This window comes from Equus asinus, chromosome X (genome assembly GCF_041296235.1).
Source record: "Equus asinus isolate D_3611 breed Donkey chromosome X, EquAss-T2T_v2, whole genome shotgun sequence".
NCBI classification, from domain to species: Eukaryota; Metazoa; Chordata; class Mammalia; order Perissodactyla; family Equidae; genus Equus; species Equus asinus.
In genome coordinates, this window is record NC_091820.1 from 55989717 (window position 1) to 56009196 (window position 19480).

Here is a 19480-nt window from a genome sequence, read left to right on the forward strand (position 1 = left end):
CTCAGACCATTCTGATGTGAAGGTCGTACAAAGACACAGGGTAGGTTAGAGTTCTAGGGACCTCTGAGTTTATACTCATATTTTATTTTATCTATTTATTGAATGAATGAACGAAAGAGCTTGTCCTCCAAAGGTTGCCAAGAGGCTCGATAGTATATTTGTAGAAAAAGCTTTTAAAAGTCTGTTCCAGCTAGCCTGGCTGCGTCCTTTGCAGCCACAGGACAACATCAGGCATTTGGGGAGTCCTGGCCTCCCAGCTGGCCATCTGCCATCCCACTCTAGTAAGGAGATCATATTGGGGCATCTGTAGTCTTGATTCAAGAAACAAGGTCAGAAATATGGTCTTGGTCATCAAAGAAGACTGGAGAATCCTCCTTCTTGTCAACAAGCAGACATTAATTGTGCGGCTACCCTGTGCTCGGCCCAGGGTGGTGCTTGGGGGAGCCCGGCTTTGTCTGCTTATTAATGAGTTTCAATAGTAGATTAAGATGCCAATGAGGAAATATTGGAAGGCTTTACTATCTGAAAGAATTTGGAGGTGACGATAATGTGCATCTTCAAAAGCAACAATTTATGTAGTGTTCCGCACTACCAGAGGGTAGGGCAGAGTTTGCTGTATCAGCGATTCTGGAACTGCCTGTTGCTAGATCATATACCCCAAACACCAGTCCTGGGCCTGTGCTCATAATCCCCTCAGCCAATCCAACAGGTGCTGTGAACCCTGAACATTCACACATTGGGGGGCGATTGGTCCTCGAATGCCCCTTTAACTTCGTAATTGCCCTCTACGGCTCAAGACTTTCAGATAGACTGACGAGGATGGTGCCCTTCCCTGCTCTCCCTGTTCCCTTCTTCAGGGAGGCCAGGGAGGCCAGCTGCACTCGCTTCTCTTGTGATGCCCCGTCTTGTGTCTACCTGAGTACTGAAGTTGGGCTTTTAGGTTGCTCTTCAGAAGCTACCGGAAATCGTAACTCTCACACTAAGGTCAAGGGCAAATGAGCAACTGCTGCTTTATAGCTCTCTGTGCATGCTTTATAGGGACTAGGCAAGGGAGGGGCTACTTAATTTTCAAATAATACAAGCCCTTTCTCTGGTACTTTCTGTCTTAGGCACCTGGGGCTGTTATAACAACATACCACAGACCGGGGGGCTTAAACAACAGGCATTTATTTCTCACAGTTCTGGAGGCTGGGAAGTCCAAGATCTAGGTGCTGGCAGATTCAAGTTCTGCTGAGGGCTCCCTTCCTGGCTTGTAGATGGCCACCTTCTAGCTGTGTCCTCACGTGGCCTTTCCTGAGTACGTGCAAGGAGGGAGAGAGAGCTCTCCTGTCTCTTCCTCTTCTCACAAGGGCACCAATCTCATGAGGAGGGCCCCTCCCTCATGACCTCATCTGAACCTAATTACCTCACAAAAGCCCCACCTTCAAATGCCATCACACTGGATTAGGGCTTCAACATAAGAATTTTGGGCAACCACAAACATTCAGTCAAAACACTGACCAAAGGAAGAAAGTGATGTCTTAGACCCCAACTGGTGTGGGAGGGAAATACAGTGGCAGAATGCTCTGAGGAATAGTAACTGGGAGGCTGTTTTGTGTCCCCGCCCCAGCCTGGTCTCATCCGCCATTCACAAGCAGCAGACATGGCCTCCGTCCTCAAAGGGCTTCCCCTTTGGTGGTATAATAGGAAAGATTAAAAACCTACAAGAGTTAAATAGCAATAAATAGAATATATAAAGAAAGGTCACTGCTAAATACATAGTGTGAATTTGGAAGAAGGAAATTTGGAGTGGGCAGAATCACAGAGGAGGGGTGGGACTCGGCTTAGTCCTCAGAGGAGCTGCTGAGGGTACAAGGGGCCAGGCAGAGCCTCCCCAGCCAGACAGATGGCTGGAGCCACAGGCAGAGAGGTGGACACCGTTGAGTGAGTGCAGTGGACACAGCCACTTGCCTTTGAGGCTGTAGTGCTCATGTTTACTTTGCTTTGAGAAACCTGCCTGACCAGTTTCCTCGGTAGTTGCCATTTTCTTTGCATTCCTGTTCATTAAGACACTGGGTGGCTGTGCCAGATACTTATGATTTCTCTGGATCTTTCAGAACCAAACCTCACAATTTAGGATCTGAACCGCAGAGACTTTGGCCTGGTAATCTGTTTACTTTGAGCTGATTATATTACTGCTGATTATATATCCCATCCAGCAGTGAGGTCCCAACTGAAAGGAAGATTAGACAAAGTCCCCCAGAGCGTGTGTATCCTCCCTGTGGACAGGTGCATGCAGCTCTTCCGGGATACTATTGGCAAGGTCACCACTTAAACAACATATCTGTCAAGACCTTTGGCAACGCTGTCTCGTTACGCTGAAGCTTAGCTTGGGAACTCTAACCTGCAGGCCCTTGGAACTGAGCATCTGCTTTTTGTGCTGGTGTGTCACCTCTTTCCCTTTGTTTTTACATGCCACATTTTCCCTGGGCCACACTCTTTACCCTGCTCTTGAGATGAGTCAGTGTTTTTCTGGCCTGGCCACAATGTTTGAGAAGTTGCAGGAAGACCCAGGATCTGGCTCTCCCTTGCCTCACAGAGGTGTGTGGCTGTAACCAAGGAGGAACGTATTTGGGGTTGGAGAATAATCTTTTATGTGGACCACTCACTGTGATCTTAGGCTGCGGATGGTAATATTTCCATAAGCTTTGTTCTCTCCTGACACAGTGTTTCCCTCTGACCTGACCAGTCCTTAACTTGGAGGCCTCCATGAAATTTTTATCTAGACCCAGAAAGAATAAGGGATTTCTGTGGCTTCTAGTCTCCCAACACACTGTCTTGTCAATAAGCTCGAACACATGGGGTGGGACTGAGGGACAGAGTGGTTAATTATGGTCTTTCTTCAGGTGTCTGGAGACAAATAGGCGTTGCTTTCTTTTTTCCTGCTCATTCATTTCTTGAGTAAGAGGTAGAAGAGGTTGGTTTCTGTGTCATCTGGTCCGTGCCCAGGTAGGATTTCAGTTCTAGGACAGTAGTTGGGTCTGATTTTAAAAGGGCGGTGTGTTATCTGCCTTGCCTTGCTCTAATGCTCACCCTAAGGATGAAAAGGGGCGGGCAGCAGGCTATATCCGTATTGTGGAGAAAGGCTCTCTCTCACCCTCTTGCCAGGTCTACCTGAGACATTTGTAACAAGGTGCCAATCCCTGTTACTGCCTTAGGTTTCCAGACTGTTCCTAAGAGACTGTCACTGCTAGATGGGCATAGTTTAGCATGCTTCTTAAAGATCTGAGGTAGATAGATGATATTTTTTCAGAATTTAAGCTCTAATTTACGTATTTTTTTTTATTGCATGAAATATATGTTATTTGAGAAGTGGTTTGACTTTACTGCTCAGGCCTGTTCTCTTTTACTGGGTTACTTTCCATGTGAAAGTTTAGCCTGGTAATTAATGATAAAAAAGCCGAGGCAATGAAGTTGATCACACAAGGCCTACTGAATGAAGGCCAGACTCCTTAGCTGGACTGCAGGCTGTCCCCAGGCAGGCCCTGGCCTGCGCTCTCCTGAGCACCCTGCGGTGCAGGCAAATGCGGGTGCTGCTGACCTCAGCACACACCCTGCACTCCTTGCCTCCAAGAATTTGCTCACACTGTTCCCTCTAGCCAGAAGGGCCTCTCCATATCCCGGTCTTTTGAAATCCTGAACCTCCATTGAGGCCCAGTTCAAAAGTCAACACCTCCTCCCAGCTTCCCCAAGCTACATGCGATCTATGCTCCCTCTGCTTTTAGCCTTGGTTTGTCCTGCCTTTGTGCCTCTCGCTACAACACACTCTGTCAGATGGCACGCTCCACAAGGCCAGGACTTATTTTGCTTCTGTGTCTCCTGTCTATTGAACACACTGTCCCACATAGAGTAGACTCAGTAAGTGTTCACATAATGGAAGAAAGGTATTTTCTAGACATAGCCAAGTGGAGAGTTAGCTTTTTTTTTTTTTAATGTGACTGTGACTTAGACCTCATGAAATTTTTCTGAGATGTAATAGCCCTGGTCTGAGAGTCGCTCACAATGCAACTCTAGACAAGGCCTTGTGTGTCTCTGGGCCTGGTTTTCATCATCTATGAGGAAGTTTTCTAGCTCTTAGTCAACCAAAATTTCAGCAGGAGAAGAGACAGTGGATTTAGAGAAAATCCATATCATGGATTTGGAAAACAAATCAAAACCATGATAATAGAAGGAGTGTTGAAGGAATTGGGAATGTTCGGCCTGGTAGAGAAGACCTAGGAAAGACTCAGACTCATTAAATGCTAGAGCTGGAAAGAAACTTGGAGAATATCGAAGGAATTTTCTTTAATAGGAAGTGGGATGAAATGACCTCTGAGACTCCAATGTTCTGCAAAGCTGTTCTCCTATTTGCACTTCTGATTGATAGAAAAGGAAATTTTTGTTAATCATCTTTAACATTCTCAACTGAGAATGACATAGTTCAGAATTTCATATCCAGATATTATGCTGCTATGTCTTTAACAGAATCATAGTTTAAAAAAAGCATTGTCTGTTCTGTTGTTCAGTATTCCTCATTCACAAATTCATCAAAATCCAGATAGACTTCGGTGCCCCTTTTTATTGGGAAATTGCCTTTTTTGCCTTGTTTGCCAGGGGACGTAGAGCCAAACATGTTCCTCATCAGAAGTAAATGATGCAAGCCAGGTGCTTGATACATCGATTCCCCACTTTCTTTTTTTTTTTAAGTGCTTAGAAGAGTCCCTAGTCATATTAAATGCTCATAAATATTTGCTTAATTAATGAATATCCTTAGGAAAAGAATATTGTATCATCACTAAAAATACTAGTTTTGAAGAATAGTCAATGATATGGGAAATAGTAATGGTATAATTTCAAGTGACAACTAAGGTTGCAAAATTGTACATACACACCATGTTTCCAACTTAGTGAAATTTGGGAAAAAACTTCCCAAACTTGACCTTCGACAAGCGCAGTCAGAAGCTGGACTACATATGGTAAAGTTGATGTAAACATGTCTTCTGGGTGTCAGAAATCTAATTATTGGTCATTTTCTAAACATCTGAGGTTTAAATAAAACTGATATGCTAGTTTATTTCCAAGATGAATTTCAGATACCTTACAATGTTAAAACATATAGAACACGAGCTAAGTAAAAGGTCGAATTGAAAAAACTCGTATTTTTGGGTCTGTGTGTTTATTACACAATATTATACAATACCACAGCAATATGAAAATGGTTTTTCCTAAGTTATATTAAATGTGAGTTTTCTTTTTTTAGACTTATATTTTTCAAATATTCTATAGAGCATAATTTAATTTGTAATGAAATCTGCATATGAATAGTTTAAAATCTCAAATATTACAATGGCATATGCAAAAAATATTAATCCCTTGCCTATTCTCCCCTTTTCTTGCTCCACAAAAGCACCTGCTTTCAAATATTTTAGCTGTAGCAAAAAGAAATAGTTAATCTAAATAGCCCTCTATGTGTTAAATAATGGAGCGACAAAATAATAAGGACATAGAAACACAGTCAAATAAAAAATTAGGCATGCATTTCCACCAGGAAAGAAACAAAATAAAAAGTTTATAGAAAAGGAAGGGTAGGGGCCGGCCCTGAGGCCGAGTGGTTGAGTTCGTGCGCTTTGCTGCGGCGGCCCTGGATGTTGCTGGTTTGGATCCTAGGCACGGACATGGCACCGCTCGTCAGGCCACACTGAGGTGGCATCCCACATGGCACAACTAGAAGGACCCACAACTAAAAATACACAACTATGTACCTGGGGGCTTTGGGAGAAAAAAGGAAAAATAAAATCTTAAAAAAAAAAAAAGAAAAGAAAAGGAAGGGTAGTCATCTATGGACACCGTTTACATAATAGTGTAAAATTAAATTTTGTTTAGCCAAAAAATGTGATATAACTGAAATGGGAGGACAGGGGAGAAAGGATGGTGAGTGCTATAGAAAACCAATATATAATGTCTAAAATGTAAAAGAAAAAAAAAGGCAATAAATATTAAGAAGCAGCAGTTATTTAGAAATGTGTTAGAAAAGAAAAAGAAACAGATAAAATATTTGAAAGCAGTTTCTTTTTAAGCTGACTTACAGTTTTTGAAAGTTGTAAAAGGAACACATGCCTTTGGTTAAAAAGCAAACCAGACGGCACCGTGACCACCAGCATTCTTGTTGACACGGATCTGCGCTTGTTTTGTTTTTACTTAGCTCGTGTTCTATGTGTTTTAACATTGTAAGGTATCTGAAATTCATCTTGGAAATAAACTGGCATATCAGTTTTATTTAAATCTCAGATGTTTAAAAAATGACCAAGAATTAGATTCCTGACATCCAGAAGACGTGTTTACATCAACTTTACCATATGTAGTCCAGCTTCTGACTGTGCTTGCCGAAGGCCAAGTGTGGTTCTGGAAGGTGCTAAAATACATATTGGATTGTCCCTGTTGTGTTTCAAGCTTGTAACCAGTAAACTCTCCCTTCTAATCTTCTGCAATCTCATCCTAATCTCTAATTAATTTTAACATCTTCCTTCCTTCCCTCCCCAAACTAATTTGTGCTTAATCCATGTTCTGTTCTTTTCCTTACTACGTTTGTTTTAATCTTTGAAGCCCATAATGACATTTAGTGTTTCTCATTGTCACTTAGAATAAAGTCTTCACCAAGCATGTCTTCGTAGGAACATCTGACAGAATGCCTTCCTTGCTTTAGGAAACTCAGTTTCGAATGCAGTGCAAATGCGTTTAGATCTGATTCTGTCACATAGAGCCTGGAAAGAACCTCTGGAGGGCAGAGCACCGCTTTCATCTGCTGGCCTCAGCCCCTCTCCTTACTGTTTTGAGTATGTAAATTGAGGGAGATAAAGGGCTTTTTGTCAGAGTTTGGATATTTTCATTTTCAAATAATCTGAAACCGATTTCTTAAGGATTCTGTTTCAAGAAATTTAAAAAGTAGATGGGTATTTCACTCTCTATAGTTTTACCAGGTTCTGAGTTTCATTTGGGCCCGCACATGGGGAAATAGCATTTTACTTTGCAGCTTCCAGCTGAACCAAAGACCACTGTGTTGCAGACGGAAGTCTAGGTCTTGGAACGAGTTCTGGGAAGTCTGCTGGGCTGTGTGTGCCAAGGGGTTACCAGAGAGTATGGAGAAGGCAAGGCAGAGCCTAGATTGCAAGTAGGAAAATACAAACTTCTCACTGAAATCACCCATTTGTGGTGACTCCATAAGAGGAGAGATCCAGTGGATGAGAAAAGTAGACACTGTGATGCAGGTGAGTTTTTTCCCTGAGCAGGGAACTCTGGTGTGAAGTACCAGCTTCACCAGAGCCGAAGTCAGCACTGGATCCTGAAAGATTGAGCTTGTAGCTTTGGTTTAAATTTGCCTTTGACATGCACTCCCCCGCCATTATCCCGTTACATACATACGAGGTTGGATTAATGTTCCTCAGGCTCTTTTGATGTGTTGCTTCCCTACTCTCAATATTCAGGAGCCGCTGGATCAGATCTACTCGAGGCCTTCCAAAATTTGCCCCAGACCTTTATTTCCAACCTCATTTCCTATGACTCCCAGCTGCAACCAAACTGGTGTCCTTCTTTTTCTCAAACCTGGATGGTATAGTTCCCTCCCCACCTTCCCTCACCTTCCCCTTTATGTCTTTACTCTGCAAGTCTTGTCAGAGGACCGGGGTTCTGTCCCAGGTTAGTTAGGTGTGTGACCTAGGTCAAATTATTCTTCTTCCCTGAGCCTTCGTTTCCCCCTATACGAGAGAGAGACTGAACTAGGAAACTTCTTCATAGGTTCCTTTCAGCTTTACCGTTGTGTGGGTCAGCATCAGCCTCAGCTTTTTCCTTGGCTACCCCAGGACACAGGGCCCTTTTCTCTTTTGTGTTTCTGTAGCATTTACCATTCATTGTTTGGGATCATAGTTAACATTTTTATGTCTTGTCTTCAACTAGGTTTTGAAGATATGTTTGTAAACTGAGAAGGCCCATTGGTAGAGCTGACTTGTTTCCCTGCAGTGTTGGGGGAGGGAGAGGACTACTGAGCGTGTTCCACTTTGGACTTCCACCTTGTGTCCAAAAGCTGGGAGGAGATGGCACGTGTGAAAGATTTTCCCTTATGCCCCTTGGTTGGAGAATGGGATGTTTCTTTGAGAGGGGGGCACATATTTACAATGTTGGGGCTGAAAGAATGATGCAGTCTTCCAGAGAATTCCGTCTGGTCTGCTGTGAGGCCTGTGGTTCTGTGCTGACTCTTTGGGTTGACCTTCCTCCACCATCCTTTCAGAGTGCCATTCTCTTGGTGTTTAGGGTTGGGATGGTCACTTCATCTTTCACTGTGCATTTCAGGGCCCTGTTTGATTATGACCGGACTCGGGACAGCTGCTTGCCAAGCCAGGGGCTCAGCTTCTCCTATGGTGACATTCTGCATGTCATTAATGCCTCTGATGATGAATGGTGGCAGGCAAGACTGGTGACCCCACATGGAGAAAGCGAGCAAATTGGTGTGATCCCCAGTAAGAAGAGGTGAGTTGTCATGACCACGAGAGAGGCCTTCCTTGCCCTGTCCTTGGTCCTGGTTTCTTTTTCCCTGTGATACTCTAAGTTGCTGAGAGCAGCAGATGTGCTTTATTACTCCTTTTTGGTAGAGAGCTGGGGCTCAGGACGTGGTTATGACTCAGTGAGCCAAAAAGTGGCTGCTGTGCCTGCTGCAGCCCACTGCTGAGACCACACACAGGCAGTAACAGGACCTCTTTCTGACTCCAAACAGGGTGGAAAAGAAAGAAAGAGCTCGATTGAAAACCGTGAAGTTCCATGCCAGGACAGGGATGATTGAGTCGAACAGGGTAAGTAGGGAAGGAAGTCAGCCAGTATGTGAAGAGGAGTAAGAAGCTTGGAGTCTGTCTGGTGGCTAAGCGAACTGGGAAGCACAAAAGAATATCTCTTTTTCAGGGGGCTGGCTCTGTCCTATCAGAATACTGACTGCTTTTCAGAAAGCAGGGAGAGGGCACTCAGACTCTCTGGCCAGTCTGTACTCTTCCCCGCTGGGTAACTGGCTCTTGAGATGTGTTGGAGTTGGACTGTCTGGAAGGCTGACTTGCTTGGAGCACGTGAAACCACTTGTGGGTGTCTCCCTGGCTGCAGACTCTGTCGGAGCTGAGGGACCCTGAACAGAACCTGGCCTCATCGTCCAGCGAGGAAGGCCAGCCCCAGAGCTCCGACCGCCCTTTAGACCGAATGAGGCATGAGGGCTCTCTCCCTTCACCTCTCTTCTTCTGTGAGCTTCGCAGGCCAAAGAACTTCCTAGTGGTAGAGGAAAGAGAGACATAGAGTGGATGACTCTGTGTGTATCAGTGGCACCTTAGGGCATGTGTCCGGGAGGCTACAGTGACCTTTGTCCTTTAGGAAGTACCAGTGAGTGCTGTGAGTCTGGATTAGGTAGAAACCTCTACCATCCCTACAACATTTTCCTGTAAACATAATTTTCCTCTTACATCAACTTTCATTTAATCTCATAGACTCCATTTGTGAGAGATGGTCTTTTATTTAGCTCACCATTGTCTCCATTTTAGTTTTTCTTGCATGCTTTAAAACCCATTGTTCTGTTTTTTTTTTTCTTCTGTCCTTCCCCTCCATCTTCATGTTCTTCCACAGTCGATCAAAACGAAACGTAAAAAGAGTTTCCGCCTCTCTCGAAAGTTTCCATTTTACAAGAGCAAAGAAAACATGGCCCAGGAGAGCAGCATACAGGAACGTAAGTAGCAGCAGGGTACAGAGAGCAGACCGCCCACAGTCCCGCCCTCTCGTCCTCATTTGCACCTCCCCTTATGAGAAGACTGGGAAATGGGAAAGTGTGTGTGTGCACGTGCGCACATGCGCGTGTGCACGTGTGTGTGTGTGAGTGTGAGTGCATACCTACCTGCTTATTTGCAGAGTCAGGGTAGAAACTGGTCTGCACAGGGAGACACTGGGTCTTTTTTGGTCCAGCTCCTCGCTCTGAAAGAATGTTGGAGGCTCTGAAGTGGAACTGGTTCCAGGGCTGGCCTACTAGGAAATCCCTGGCACTGGCAGTGAGAGTGCCAGGCTGAGCTCTGCTGTGGCGGTGATGAGTTCTCAGCCATAGTGTCAGGTTAAGAAAAATGGTTTTCAAGAGACCCAGGTCTAGGGACTCAGCGTTGCTCTCCTGGCTTCTTCCTCTTGTGTTTTCTTTCCCTTAACTTCACTCATCTGTGTCAAGAGAAGAGCCTTTTTTCCCTGGGCACCTGGAGTCGGGCCTGCTTCTGGAATTACACGCATATGCATATGCACCCAAGATGTCTACACAGCTTTAGCAGACTCGCTGTCATCCCAGAGTGATTACAGAGCTAGCTTTCAAAATGAAATCCTTACTGCTTAAAGGAATTGACACAGAAGGGACATTATTCAACTCTGTCCAAATAAAGATTTGTTGAGAAACACAAAGCTGGTTTGGTAGAAAAGGCCATAAAGCTGAGCTAAGTGAACTTTTAAGAACCAGTTTAATCCTAAGAAATATTCTCATTCTACCATATGCCTTAGAACTTAACTGTTCTGACCCTAACCTTAAATACCAGGTCAGGCTGGTGAACTATATGTCATGTGGCTCATGGTGAATTGAAACCTCTCCTCTTCTGCCTCACAAGGAGGACTCTTGGGGTCTTGAGCTGTTGGGGCTGGCAGGAGACTGACTAGTTCTGATAAGAAATGTCCTTTTTCTAGGCCAGCCTGATTCATGGTCATGGTATGCATAGGTCATTGATGTCTGGGGTGGTAGCTAATACGTCCCAGAGTGCCCTCATCCAGATGGAGGTTATGACTCACAGTCCTGGGTAGCTCAGTAAGAAGCACTAGGTGTAGTTGGTTCTGCTGATGAGCAGTAGGAGATGGTCTGAGACAGAGGCCTGGGTGAGGTCATCACAGTTTACCAGATGAGTCCCAGGACCTCTGCGCCGAGCCCAGCCTGGGGAGGGTTCGCTGGTGGGTGGCCCAGCTGAGGTGGGGGGTTGTCCATTAGATAAGAGTTGAAACTGCCTACTGCTTATCCTCCAGAAGCTGAGCTTATCCCCTGTGGTCTACATAATTCAGGTCAGCTTTGAAGGCCATACCTCAGACTGCATGAAGCCTTCCCTGAAGGATTTGGATAGTGTGAGTCAGTACAGGGTGACAGCTCCGTGGGATGGTAATTCTGCCTGCCTGCCACACGTAGATGTTTGCTCTTTCATGCAGCCTCAGATAGAAATGGTGATTTCAGGGCAAAGCAGAGACCTGGGCTATACAACTACATACTTAGTCAAAGCAGGTGCTCCAAGCCTTGGAAAGTTACCTGTCCTGTCCTGTCAGCCTGTAGGCTGTAGGCCACCTCAGAAAGGTAGTCCACTCCGAGGCCCTCTGGCACCAAATTGGGCAGCATGACGTCCAGGTGTCTTATTTGACCTGAGACGTTTTTTCTGTAGCACAGTTCTTAACCTCACTGTAGTCAGATGTCTTCGTAGTATTTCATACTTCTGTCACTAATGCTCACCTGGCTCTGTATTCTTCCTTCCCCTGTCTTTTTTCTCTACTTTCTCTCTTATCCCCAATTCTTTCCCTCCCTCCCTCTTTGTCCTTGCTGTCTGTGAAATCAGGACTTCCCTGGGTTAAGTGACGATTATTATGGAGCAAAGAACCTGAGTAAGTCAAACTTACACACCATTAACTGTATTTATGGCATGAGTGGAGATGCTGGGGTTGGGGGTGTAGGGGATGTGGGTGAGGGCAAAGGGTGAGGGGAGGGCAGTGTTTGTGATGATACTACAGCAGGAGGAAGTACAAGTGTCTCTGAGTGTCACACTTTTGCTCTGGATCCCTGGTACCCTAATAAAAGCCTATCATTCATGTCTGTGTTTTCCTTTTGTACCTTGAAGTGGTGGGGAGCCATGTTGGCATCCCACCTTAGAAGGGAGGTGGGCAAGGGATACTTCTCCAGGAATGACCACTCACCTCATCTCTAGCCTGTTGTTGAGGTGAGGGGTGCCTGCTGGTTGGATTCCTCTCCCAGTGACACAGTACTAAAGAACTGGGCTTAAGAATGAACTGTTTCAGTCTCTCTAACTAGGGGCAAGAGTCCTGTGAAGTCCTTTACCAAACATGCATCTGGGATGTCCCAGCAGGTCTGGGGCCTCAGCAAACAGCCGAGGGCCAGCTTTCCATACAGCATCTCCAAGGGGCTGAGCTGGTGGGGGCCTCAGCAGCATTTATGGACCATATATATCTAGTACTTTAGCTCAGGAAAACTCTGACTGACCTCTCCTCTCGGGAAAATAATCCTAGAGTGGAAAACGAAGGGACCTAGATGACAGGGCCTTAGCGTCCCTGCTGTGCGCAGAGGTGCACACACAGGCAGCTGGCTGTGCTGGGTGAGGTCTGTCAGCATACACTCTCCTTCAATAAGTAATAAAGGCGTGAAGGTAAAGGATCTTCCTCAGGGGATTGCTTAGGACCTAGCCACGGGTGGCGACTCAGCCAGTCCTTCCAGGGGGCCACAGCATATCATGGTCTGGAACAGTGTCATCTTGGCTGAAATGAGCAGTGTCTCTTTCCATAATTTGTTGTGTCCATGTTTCATCTTCATTTGGCTGTCGTCTTGGGAGTGGTGGGCTTTGTTTGGGCCAAACTGTGCCTTGTGCCTCCTGTGAGTGTGGCTGCTCTGCCCACACTTAGACGGGGGCAGGTCCCAATGGTCTGAGACAGGAGGGCTGTCTTGTCCTCCAAGTGTTCTTTGTTTGTTGTCTCTGTGTTTTGACATGTCTGTCTTCTGGTGGATGGAAGAGCACCTCCCCCCCCAACTACCACCACTGAGGCCAGGCCCTCCTTCTAGATAGTGGTGGCAGGAGGGCTGTTGGTCCCACCGAATGGTCAAAACATCGTTCCTTGGTGACTGCTCAACCTGCCCAGTGCTTAGCCTCTTGGTTCTGGAGCACCACACAAGTCTGTACTCTGGAGACTCTATCTGGGGAGGAAATTCAAGAGCAGCCTGGTCCCTGGCCTTCTCTTTGCTACTGTCACTGCCTTTCCTTTCCTATTGTGAGCCTTGGAGATGCATTTTGAGATAGGATTTGGAAACCACCCAAGTCAGTTCTTTTGGTTCAGATGAAGAGGATGCTGCCAAAGAATGGAAGGCTTGTAGTGTATAGGGAGGGACTTGGCAGACCAACAGGGCTCTGGGAACAAGTACGAGGTGGCCAGGGGCTCAGGATTGGAGCTGTGCCTCCCAGTTAGTGGCCTGGATGTGGCAGACCTCCTGTGGCCTGACTTGGTTGGCAGCTCAGTGTCTCGCTCCTGGAGCATTTGAGTTTTGTGCTGCGTGTGACCTCTCAGTGGTGTGTTCTGAATCAGAGTCTCTTTCTTGTTGGCTTGCAGAGGGAGTGACATCCAACACCAGTGACAGCGAAAGCAGTTCCAGTAAGTGTATGTCATTCTCCCCCATGTCATGTAGCTTCACTGTGTGTCCCAGCCATCCTCATTCCAGCATTACACAGCTGCCATTTCTGTTCAGAGGCTAGTGCTTCTTTTAGCCATGTACACTTTGAGATCCTGGAAATGCTGTGGCCATTTTTTGCTTATGGGATGGGGTTTAGGCCATGGATTACAGGAGAGTATAAGTCCTGCAGTTCTGGCCAGGCCCTGACTTAAAAGCATCCCTGGGGCCCTGGGAAGGGTGAGCTGCCAATGAGTATATTTCTGCCATGGGCATTATGTGCCATAGGTGCTTCCAGTTTGACAGATTTGCTCAGAGATCAAAAGAAAGATGGCTCCTGTGGATATTGTCCTGAATTGCCCTTCCAGGTCACTAGGACCTCCTGGTTTAAGGCTTGGTGTCCTTGCCTTTTAGCTGGATTAAATGATCAGGTAACTGCTGTGTTTTCCTTCAGAGATCCTATCGCTGGCTCAGAGAAGCCACACTTCAAACCCCCTGAGCTTTGGGAGCACTGGCCTCTCAGGAGTTGTGGCTGGAGGCCTTGTAAAACCTGCCCAGGAGTCTTAGGCTCAGAGGAGGTCTGCGAGCAGGCATCCTGGGGCTTGATGCAAATATTGCTGCCTTCCCTGGCACTTATGCCAGCCACTCTGGGACCTCCAGGCACCAAGCACCAAGTGGCTTGGCAACTGTTTTAGGAAAAGCTCATCATTGCCAGGATATATGGAACTCTACCCTGAGGAGAAAGCAGGGCTCAGCATTGCTCTTAAAGGGCACTAGGGATCTTAGCCCAGCCTTGTGCCACTTTTCTAGGTGCTTCTTCCAGTGAAGGGGGAATAGGTAGACCCTTAAAAGGGCGAAGTTGGGCTGCAGCTTTGGGGACCTGCATGAGTGCCCTGACTCCCCTGCCTGCAGACAAGGGGCCATGGCAGTGTGTCTCGACCAGTTAAAGCTTCCCTGTGATTCTTAAACAGAGCAAGAGGGCAACTAAGCACAGTTGACCGTTACCTACAAGAGCAAGTCCTGAGAAATTGAGATGGTTTTTGGTGGAGGCTTCACAGCTTCTGGGTCATGTCTCTTTGCTCGGCTATATTTTGCTGAACGAGAGGACTCCTGACTCCTGTCTCAGGGACGGCAAAGGACTTCCTGTGCTTTCTTGTCAGTGGGAAGCAGACGGGCCCACGGGGCAAGTGTTAGGAAGCACCACTGACAAGGCTGTTTTCTGGCAGAGGTGGGGGTGAGGTGAATGTTCTAGGGAGATGAGGACATAGGCAGGCAGATTATAAACTGCTAACATGTCTTCCTTTTTTGTTGCAGAAGGACAAGAGGATGCTATTTTGTCATATGAGCCAGTGACACGGCAAGAAAGTAAGCCCCTTTCTGAGTCTTGCCTTCAGGCTAGCCTCGTGGTCATGGGGCCTCCTTCTCTTCTGCTGCTTCCTAGTGTTTTAGAGAAGGGGAGGCCACCCAGTGTGCACGCCTCACTACACCTTTACTTGCTTCTGGGATGCCTTCCAAAGGATAGGACAGATTTACAAGGATGGCAAAGGTCGATTTCAGTGGGTGTGGCCGCTACTAAAAGAGAGGTCCTGGTCCCTCCCTTCGGTGGCTGCTCTGAAAAAACCTTGCTCAGCTGTTGGTGCCCTTGCAGAGATGTCTCCTGAATCTGTTGGAAGGAGAGACGCTTCTGACTTCAGTCTTGCCTTGGACTTAGATGTTCTCACATTAAAGGCTCTTTGATGTCTTTGTAGTTAGGAGCCCAAGAATGGCCGCAGACGCTCTGCCTTGTCTGAGTGGCAGCTCCAGAGCCTTGGTGTTCTAGGCAGACTTGGAGGTAGAACAGGCTGTTCAGTGGGGGGCCTCACTCACTATCTCTCTGCTCTCTCTCCAGTTCACTATGCAAGGCCTGTGATCATCCTGGGCCCAATGAAGGACAGAGTCAACGATGACCTGATCTCAGAGTTCCCACATAAGTTTGGATCCTGTGTGCCACGTAAGAGCCCAGGAAAGCTTTGGGAGTGAAGTGTTTCTGCCCTGGGAATTGTTGCTCTGATGTTTTATGGAAAGGATCTGGGGCCAGATTCTAGGATTCTGTGGGAACAGGGTACATCTCACACCCTGGAAGAGATTAGGCAGCAAGAGATTACCCCCAAGCTGATGGGGTTGGGAGGACTAAGACATCAGGCTGGCCTGCTTGCTCCCTTGGAGAGAAGTTTGAGTGGTGATGGTCGGGAATGACTGGATGAATAGCGGGGCCCAGCCCAAGTGGTGTTGGCATACCCACTGGACGGCATCCTCTGCCAGGTTTGCTGGCTCCTCTGCCACGTTTGGCAGCCTCTGCCAGGCCTTGGCCCAGGAACCTCCACCTTTCTGGTCCAGTTTAAGCTAAAGCAAATAGCCTTCTGTGTGTGAGACCTGGCAGTTAGAAGAGAAGTAGGCAAGACAAACTTCTTCCCAGCTACTTTTTTCCCCACTCATCTGAAAAATATTGGAATGGCCCTGGGACCCAGGTGAGAGAGGAGCAAGTCAGCTCTTTTGGCCTGGGGCAGGTCATTGTCCTGGAGCCACAGAGCATTTCCTTTCTTCTTTCAGATACTACCCGGCCTCGACGTGATAATGAGGTGGATGGACAAGACTACCACTTTGTGGTGTCCCGAGAACAAATGGAGAAGGACATTCAGGACAACAAGTTCATCGAGGCTGGCCAGTTCAACGACAATCTCTATGGGACCAGCATCCAGTCAGTGCGAGCAGTGGCTGAGAGGGTAAGGAGAGAGGAGACGGCCCTGCTAGATGACCCTCACAGGGAACACAGAAATGCTCCTGCCGAAGTTCCGCTTGGATCCTCATCCTTCTAGCATGGGGCCTACAAATGGCACTGCTGACCAAGCTGTGCCCACTCTGCATGTTTCCAGCCCCTGGATGGAGGTGTCTGTCACCCCAGAGCATCACCCACCTGAATAGGGACCCCTCTGGAGACGTGGCTTCTTCTGGGTAGTAGGAGCAAAATGTGGAGCCTGGGTCCCTCAGGGGTAGAATCTTCTAGGCCTCTTGGGGTGGCCCTGGGTCCCCCCTAGGTGGATGTTTGGCTTGCCACTGGGTGTGCTTGGGGCTAGGTAGCAGGGACTGCGTGGGCTGATGCAAGTCTTTGCTTTTTCAGGGCAAGCACTGCATCTTAGATGTTTCTGGCAACGCTATCAAGAGGCTGCAGCAAGCACAACTGTACCCCATTGCCATTTTCATCAAGCCCAAGTCCATTGAAGCACTTATGTAAGTATTTTCTGGGACTCAGACACCCCCAGCTAGGAGATGGCCCTGGAAAAGAAATAAAAAATAAAGTCATTTGTTGGGTAGGGGTGAGACTCAATGGAAGCTCAAAGGAAAGTCTGCAGCCCAGCTCTGGGCACCAAGGGCTCCTCCTGATTTGAGTGCCCATGTGTGTATTCCCAGTTGGGCTTTTACACCTGGAAGGTTTGAGAAAGACGTTGAGCCATGGGCCACTGGTGCTCTCAGAGGGCAGCTGAGAGGATTTTCAGGGAGCCTGGAATAATCCTTTGTTAATCAAAACATAGAAGCTAGCTTGGTACTATTTTTCTTATGTGTCTTTGGCAGGGAAATGAACCGACGGCAGACATACGAACAAGCAAATAAGATCTATGACAAAGCCATGAAACTGGAGCAGGAGTTTGGAGAGTATTTCACAGGTAAGACTCCCTGCTGCCCAGCCAAGGGTGATGGGGGCCCACCAGACACCTAGTCTGTCAGCGTCTCCGGGAGCCTTAGACACCCTGCACTGAGCTTCTGGATGCTCTTGAGCTCAAGCCTTTCCAAAGTGCTCAAGTTCCCTCCAGCCAGAGCAGTTTAGCCAGTTTATAGTATCAACCACTGTCACCAAACGCTGCCTTAGATCGTTATGTTCGTTTTGTCTTCATGTCCCTATTGGACTGTAGGCTCCCTCGATGACTTTGTTCCCCCCCCCCCAACTCCGCCCGCAGGCCAGTACTTGACCTTGCATGTTTTAGGTGCTGAATAAACGTTTGTTGATGATGATGGTTCCTTAGTGTGGTGTTCAGGTTGTCTGTCAGCATGTGTGCGCGTGTGTGTGCACGTGTGTGTGTGTCGTTTATATGGTCACCTACTTTAGAATGTCAGTTCCTGAAAGGTTGGGACAGTTTCTATGTAATATGTTGCTTACCTTTCAAAGTCCAGTGACATATATGTGTAGATCGATGCTGAGTTAGGTGCTACTAGGTTAACGGGAAAGGATTCATAACTGTACCTCGCACCTTGGGTTTTGGAGCTCCCTTTACGATTAGCATCCCTGTCCTCGTTTGCTGGGCTGACCTCTGACATAGAACACATATGACGGCCCCAGGAGCACTGCCTCTTGCCAGAAATTATGACTTTCAGCTCTTTCTCTGGATAAGCAGGATTTTCCAAATCTTCCAGTAAGGCTGCTTTAGAGTTACCAGCTGCTGGCCTCATGGCGGCCAAGAGCGACATGAGCTGCAAGGTCTGGCATCTCATGGGTGCTTAATAAACATTTTTTGAACAACACATTTTCCTATCCATTGCTGCTTAGTCTCACTATCTCAGCAAATCGACTTCAAGCCCTGGGCTTGAACTGGAGTGCCTGCCAGTTTCCCTTGCTGCCCTAGACTCACAGACAGCCGACTAGGGAAAGCTAACCCTCCCTGCGGGCATCTTGCGCCGGGATGAGCTGTAGGATTGTTGGGACAGGCCGGATTGCCGGGGTGTGGGGGGTGCTGTGGACCACAGTAATAATTCTGTTTTCCTCTTCACTTTAGCCATTGTACAGGGTGACTCACTGGAAGAGATTTATAACAAAATCAAACAAATCATTGAGGACCAGTCTGGGCACTACATTTGGGTCCCATCCCCTGAAAAACTCTGAAGAATCCCCTCCAACCATTCTCTTGTGAACAGAAGAAATCAAGTCCCTCTTCCCTCCTCCCTCTTCATTCCTGTCCCCATGGGGAGAACAAATGACTACTGTTCTTGTCCCCTTTTTTAGCTATGTCAAAAAAAATTGAGTTTTCTAGTCCTGTTCTGTTTTTTTAAATTTTTGTTTCGTTTTAGTTTATTTTTGGGATGATGCCATCTCACTCATCATGTGACTGTGCCCATTCCTGCATGGACCTTTCCCAAGCGCTAGCACAGGTGCAAATCCATCAGAGTCATTGTTTTCATAAAAACCAAGCAGACGCGAAGAGAAGAGAGGAGGACTGATGGAAAGACAGACTCTGGACAGCTGCACGGCTTGTGAAGTGAGCTCAATGCACCACGTGATGAGATGCTCCTGGGCATTTCTACCTATCTGTACTGCAGTCATGCAGCTCTGAACGGTGCAACGTAATGGCAACAGAAAGTATCTTATTTATATATAGATATATATATGTAATTTATATAAAATATATAGAAATTATTATATATATATATTATACACTCTCATATAATATATATATATTCCCACACATTTGGACTAGAAAATCTATGGAGACTTCATCAATGGTACTGTGTTATTAGAGAAATGCTTTAATTTTCATATTCCAATCAGATGGCATCTTCTATCCCAACTGGTTGAGGAGGAATTGGAAATGGTAGTAAGTGCTGTACCATGGGCACTCGCATTTGGTCATTCTCTTGAGAGCTGGGGGATCTCTAGGAGGGGGTCAGCCAGCGGCCTGCGAGAAAGGGCTTTTGCCTGGGGATGAGAAGGTTCGAGACTTGACCCTAAAGCAGCTGCTGCCCTGGAGGTGCAGTCAGTCCTGTGCGGAAAGAGAGAGAATGGCTAATGATGCTCCATATTAAATTGCCTATTGTTTTATGCCACCTGATGTGTCTGCATGAGAGGTTTCCTTTTTGTTCATTTTTAAGCTGCTGTTAAACCAAAACCATGTTGTGCTACTGTGTCAGCCTTTTCATTATTCCAAGTTTTGCTTTTACTATTTAAGTGAATGCGTAGAATCCAATTGG

The 19480-nt window shown here is 46.8% G+C and overlaps 1 protein-coding gene across 9 annotated transcripts in view; it reads left to right on the forward strand.

Moving 5' to 3' along the window:
* DLG3 (discs large MAGUK scaffold protein 3) overlaps positions 1-18860 on the forward strand; it is a 51274-nt gene extending 32414 nt beyond the window's left edge. For 5 of the 9 annotated variants that reach the window (XM_044763630.2, XM_044763633.2, XM_044763637.2 and 2 more), the window contains 10 exons: positions 8362-8538; positions 8783-8858; positions 9667-9766; positions 13429-13470; positions 14801-14851; positions 15375-15476; positions 16076-16248; positions 16644-16753; positions 17096-17187; positions 18292-18860. In XM_044763630.2, coding sequence (XP_044619565.1) covers positions 8362-8538; positions 8783-8858; positions 9667-9766; positions 13429-13470; positions 14801-14851; positions 15375-15476; positions 16076-16248; positions 16644-16753; positions 17096-17187; positions 18292-18398 — 1030 coding nt within the window. In that variant the 3' untranslated portion in view covers positions 18399-18860. Of the gene's footprint in view, positions 1-8361; positions 8539-8782; positions 8859-9666; positions 9767-11654; positions 11701-13428; positions 13471-14800; positions 14852-15374; positions 15477-16075; positions 16249-16643; positions 16754-17095; positions 17188-18291 lie in introns of all 9 variants that reach the window. The other 4 variants (XM_044763635.2, XM_044763636.2, XM_044763632.2 and 1 more) reach the window with 3 other exon arrangements.
* Positions 18861-19480: the final 620 nt, after the last annotated feature.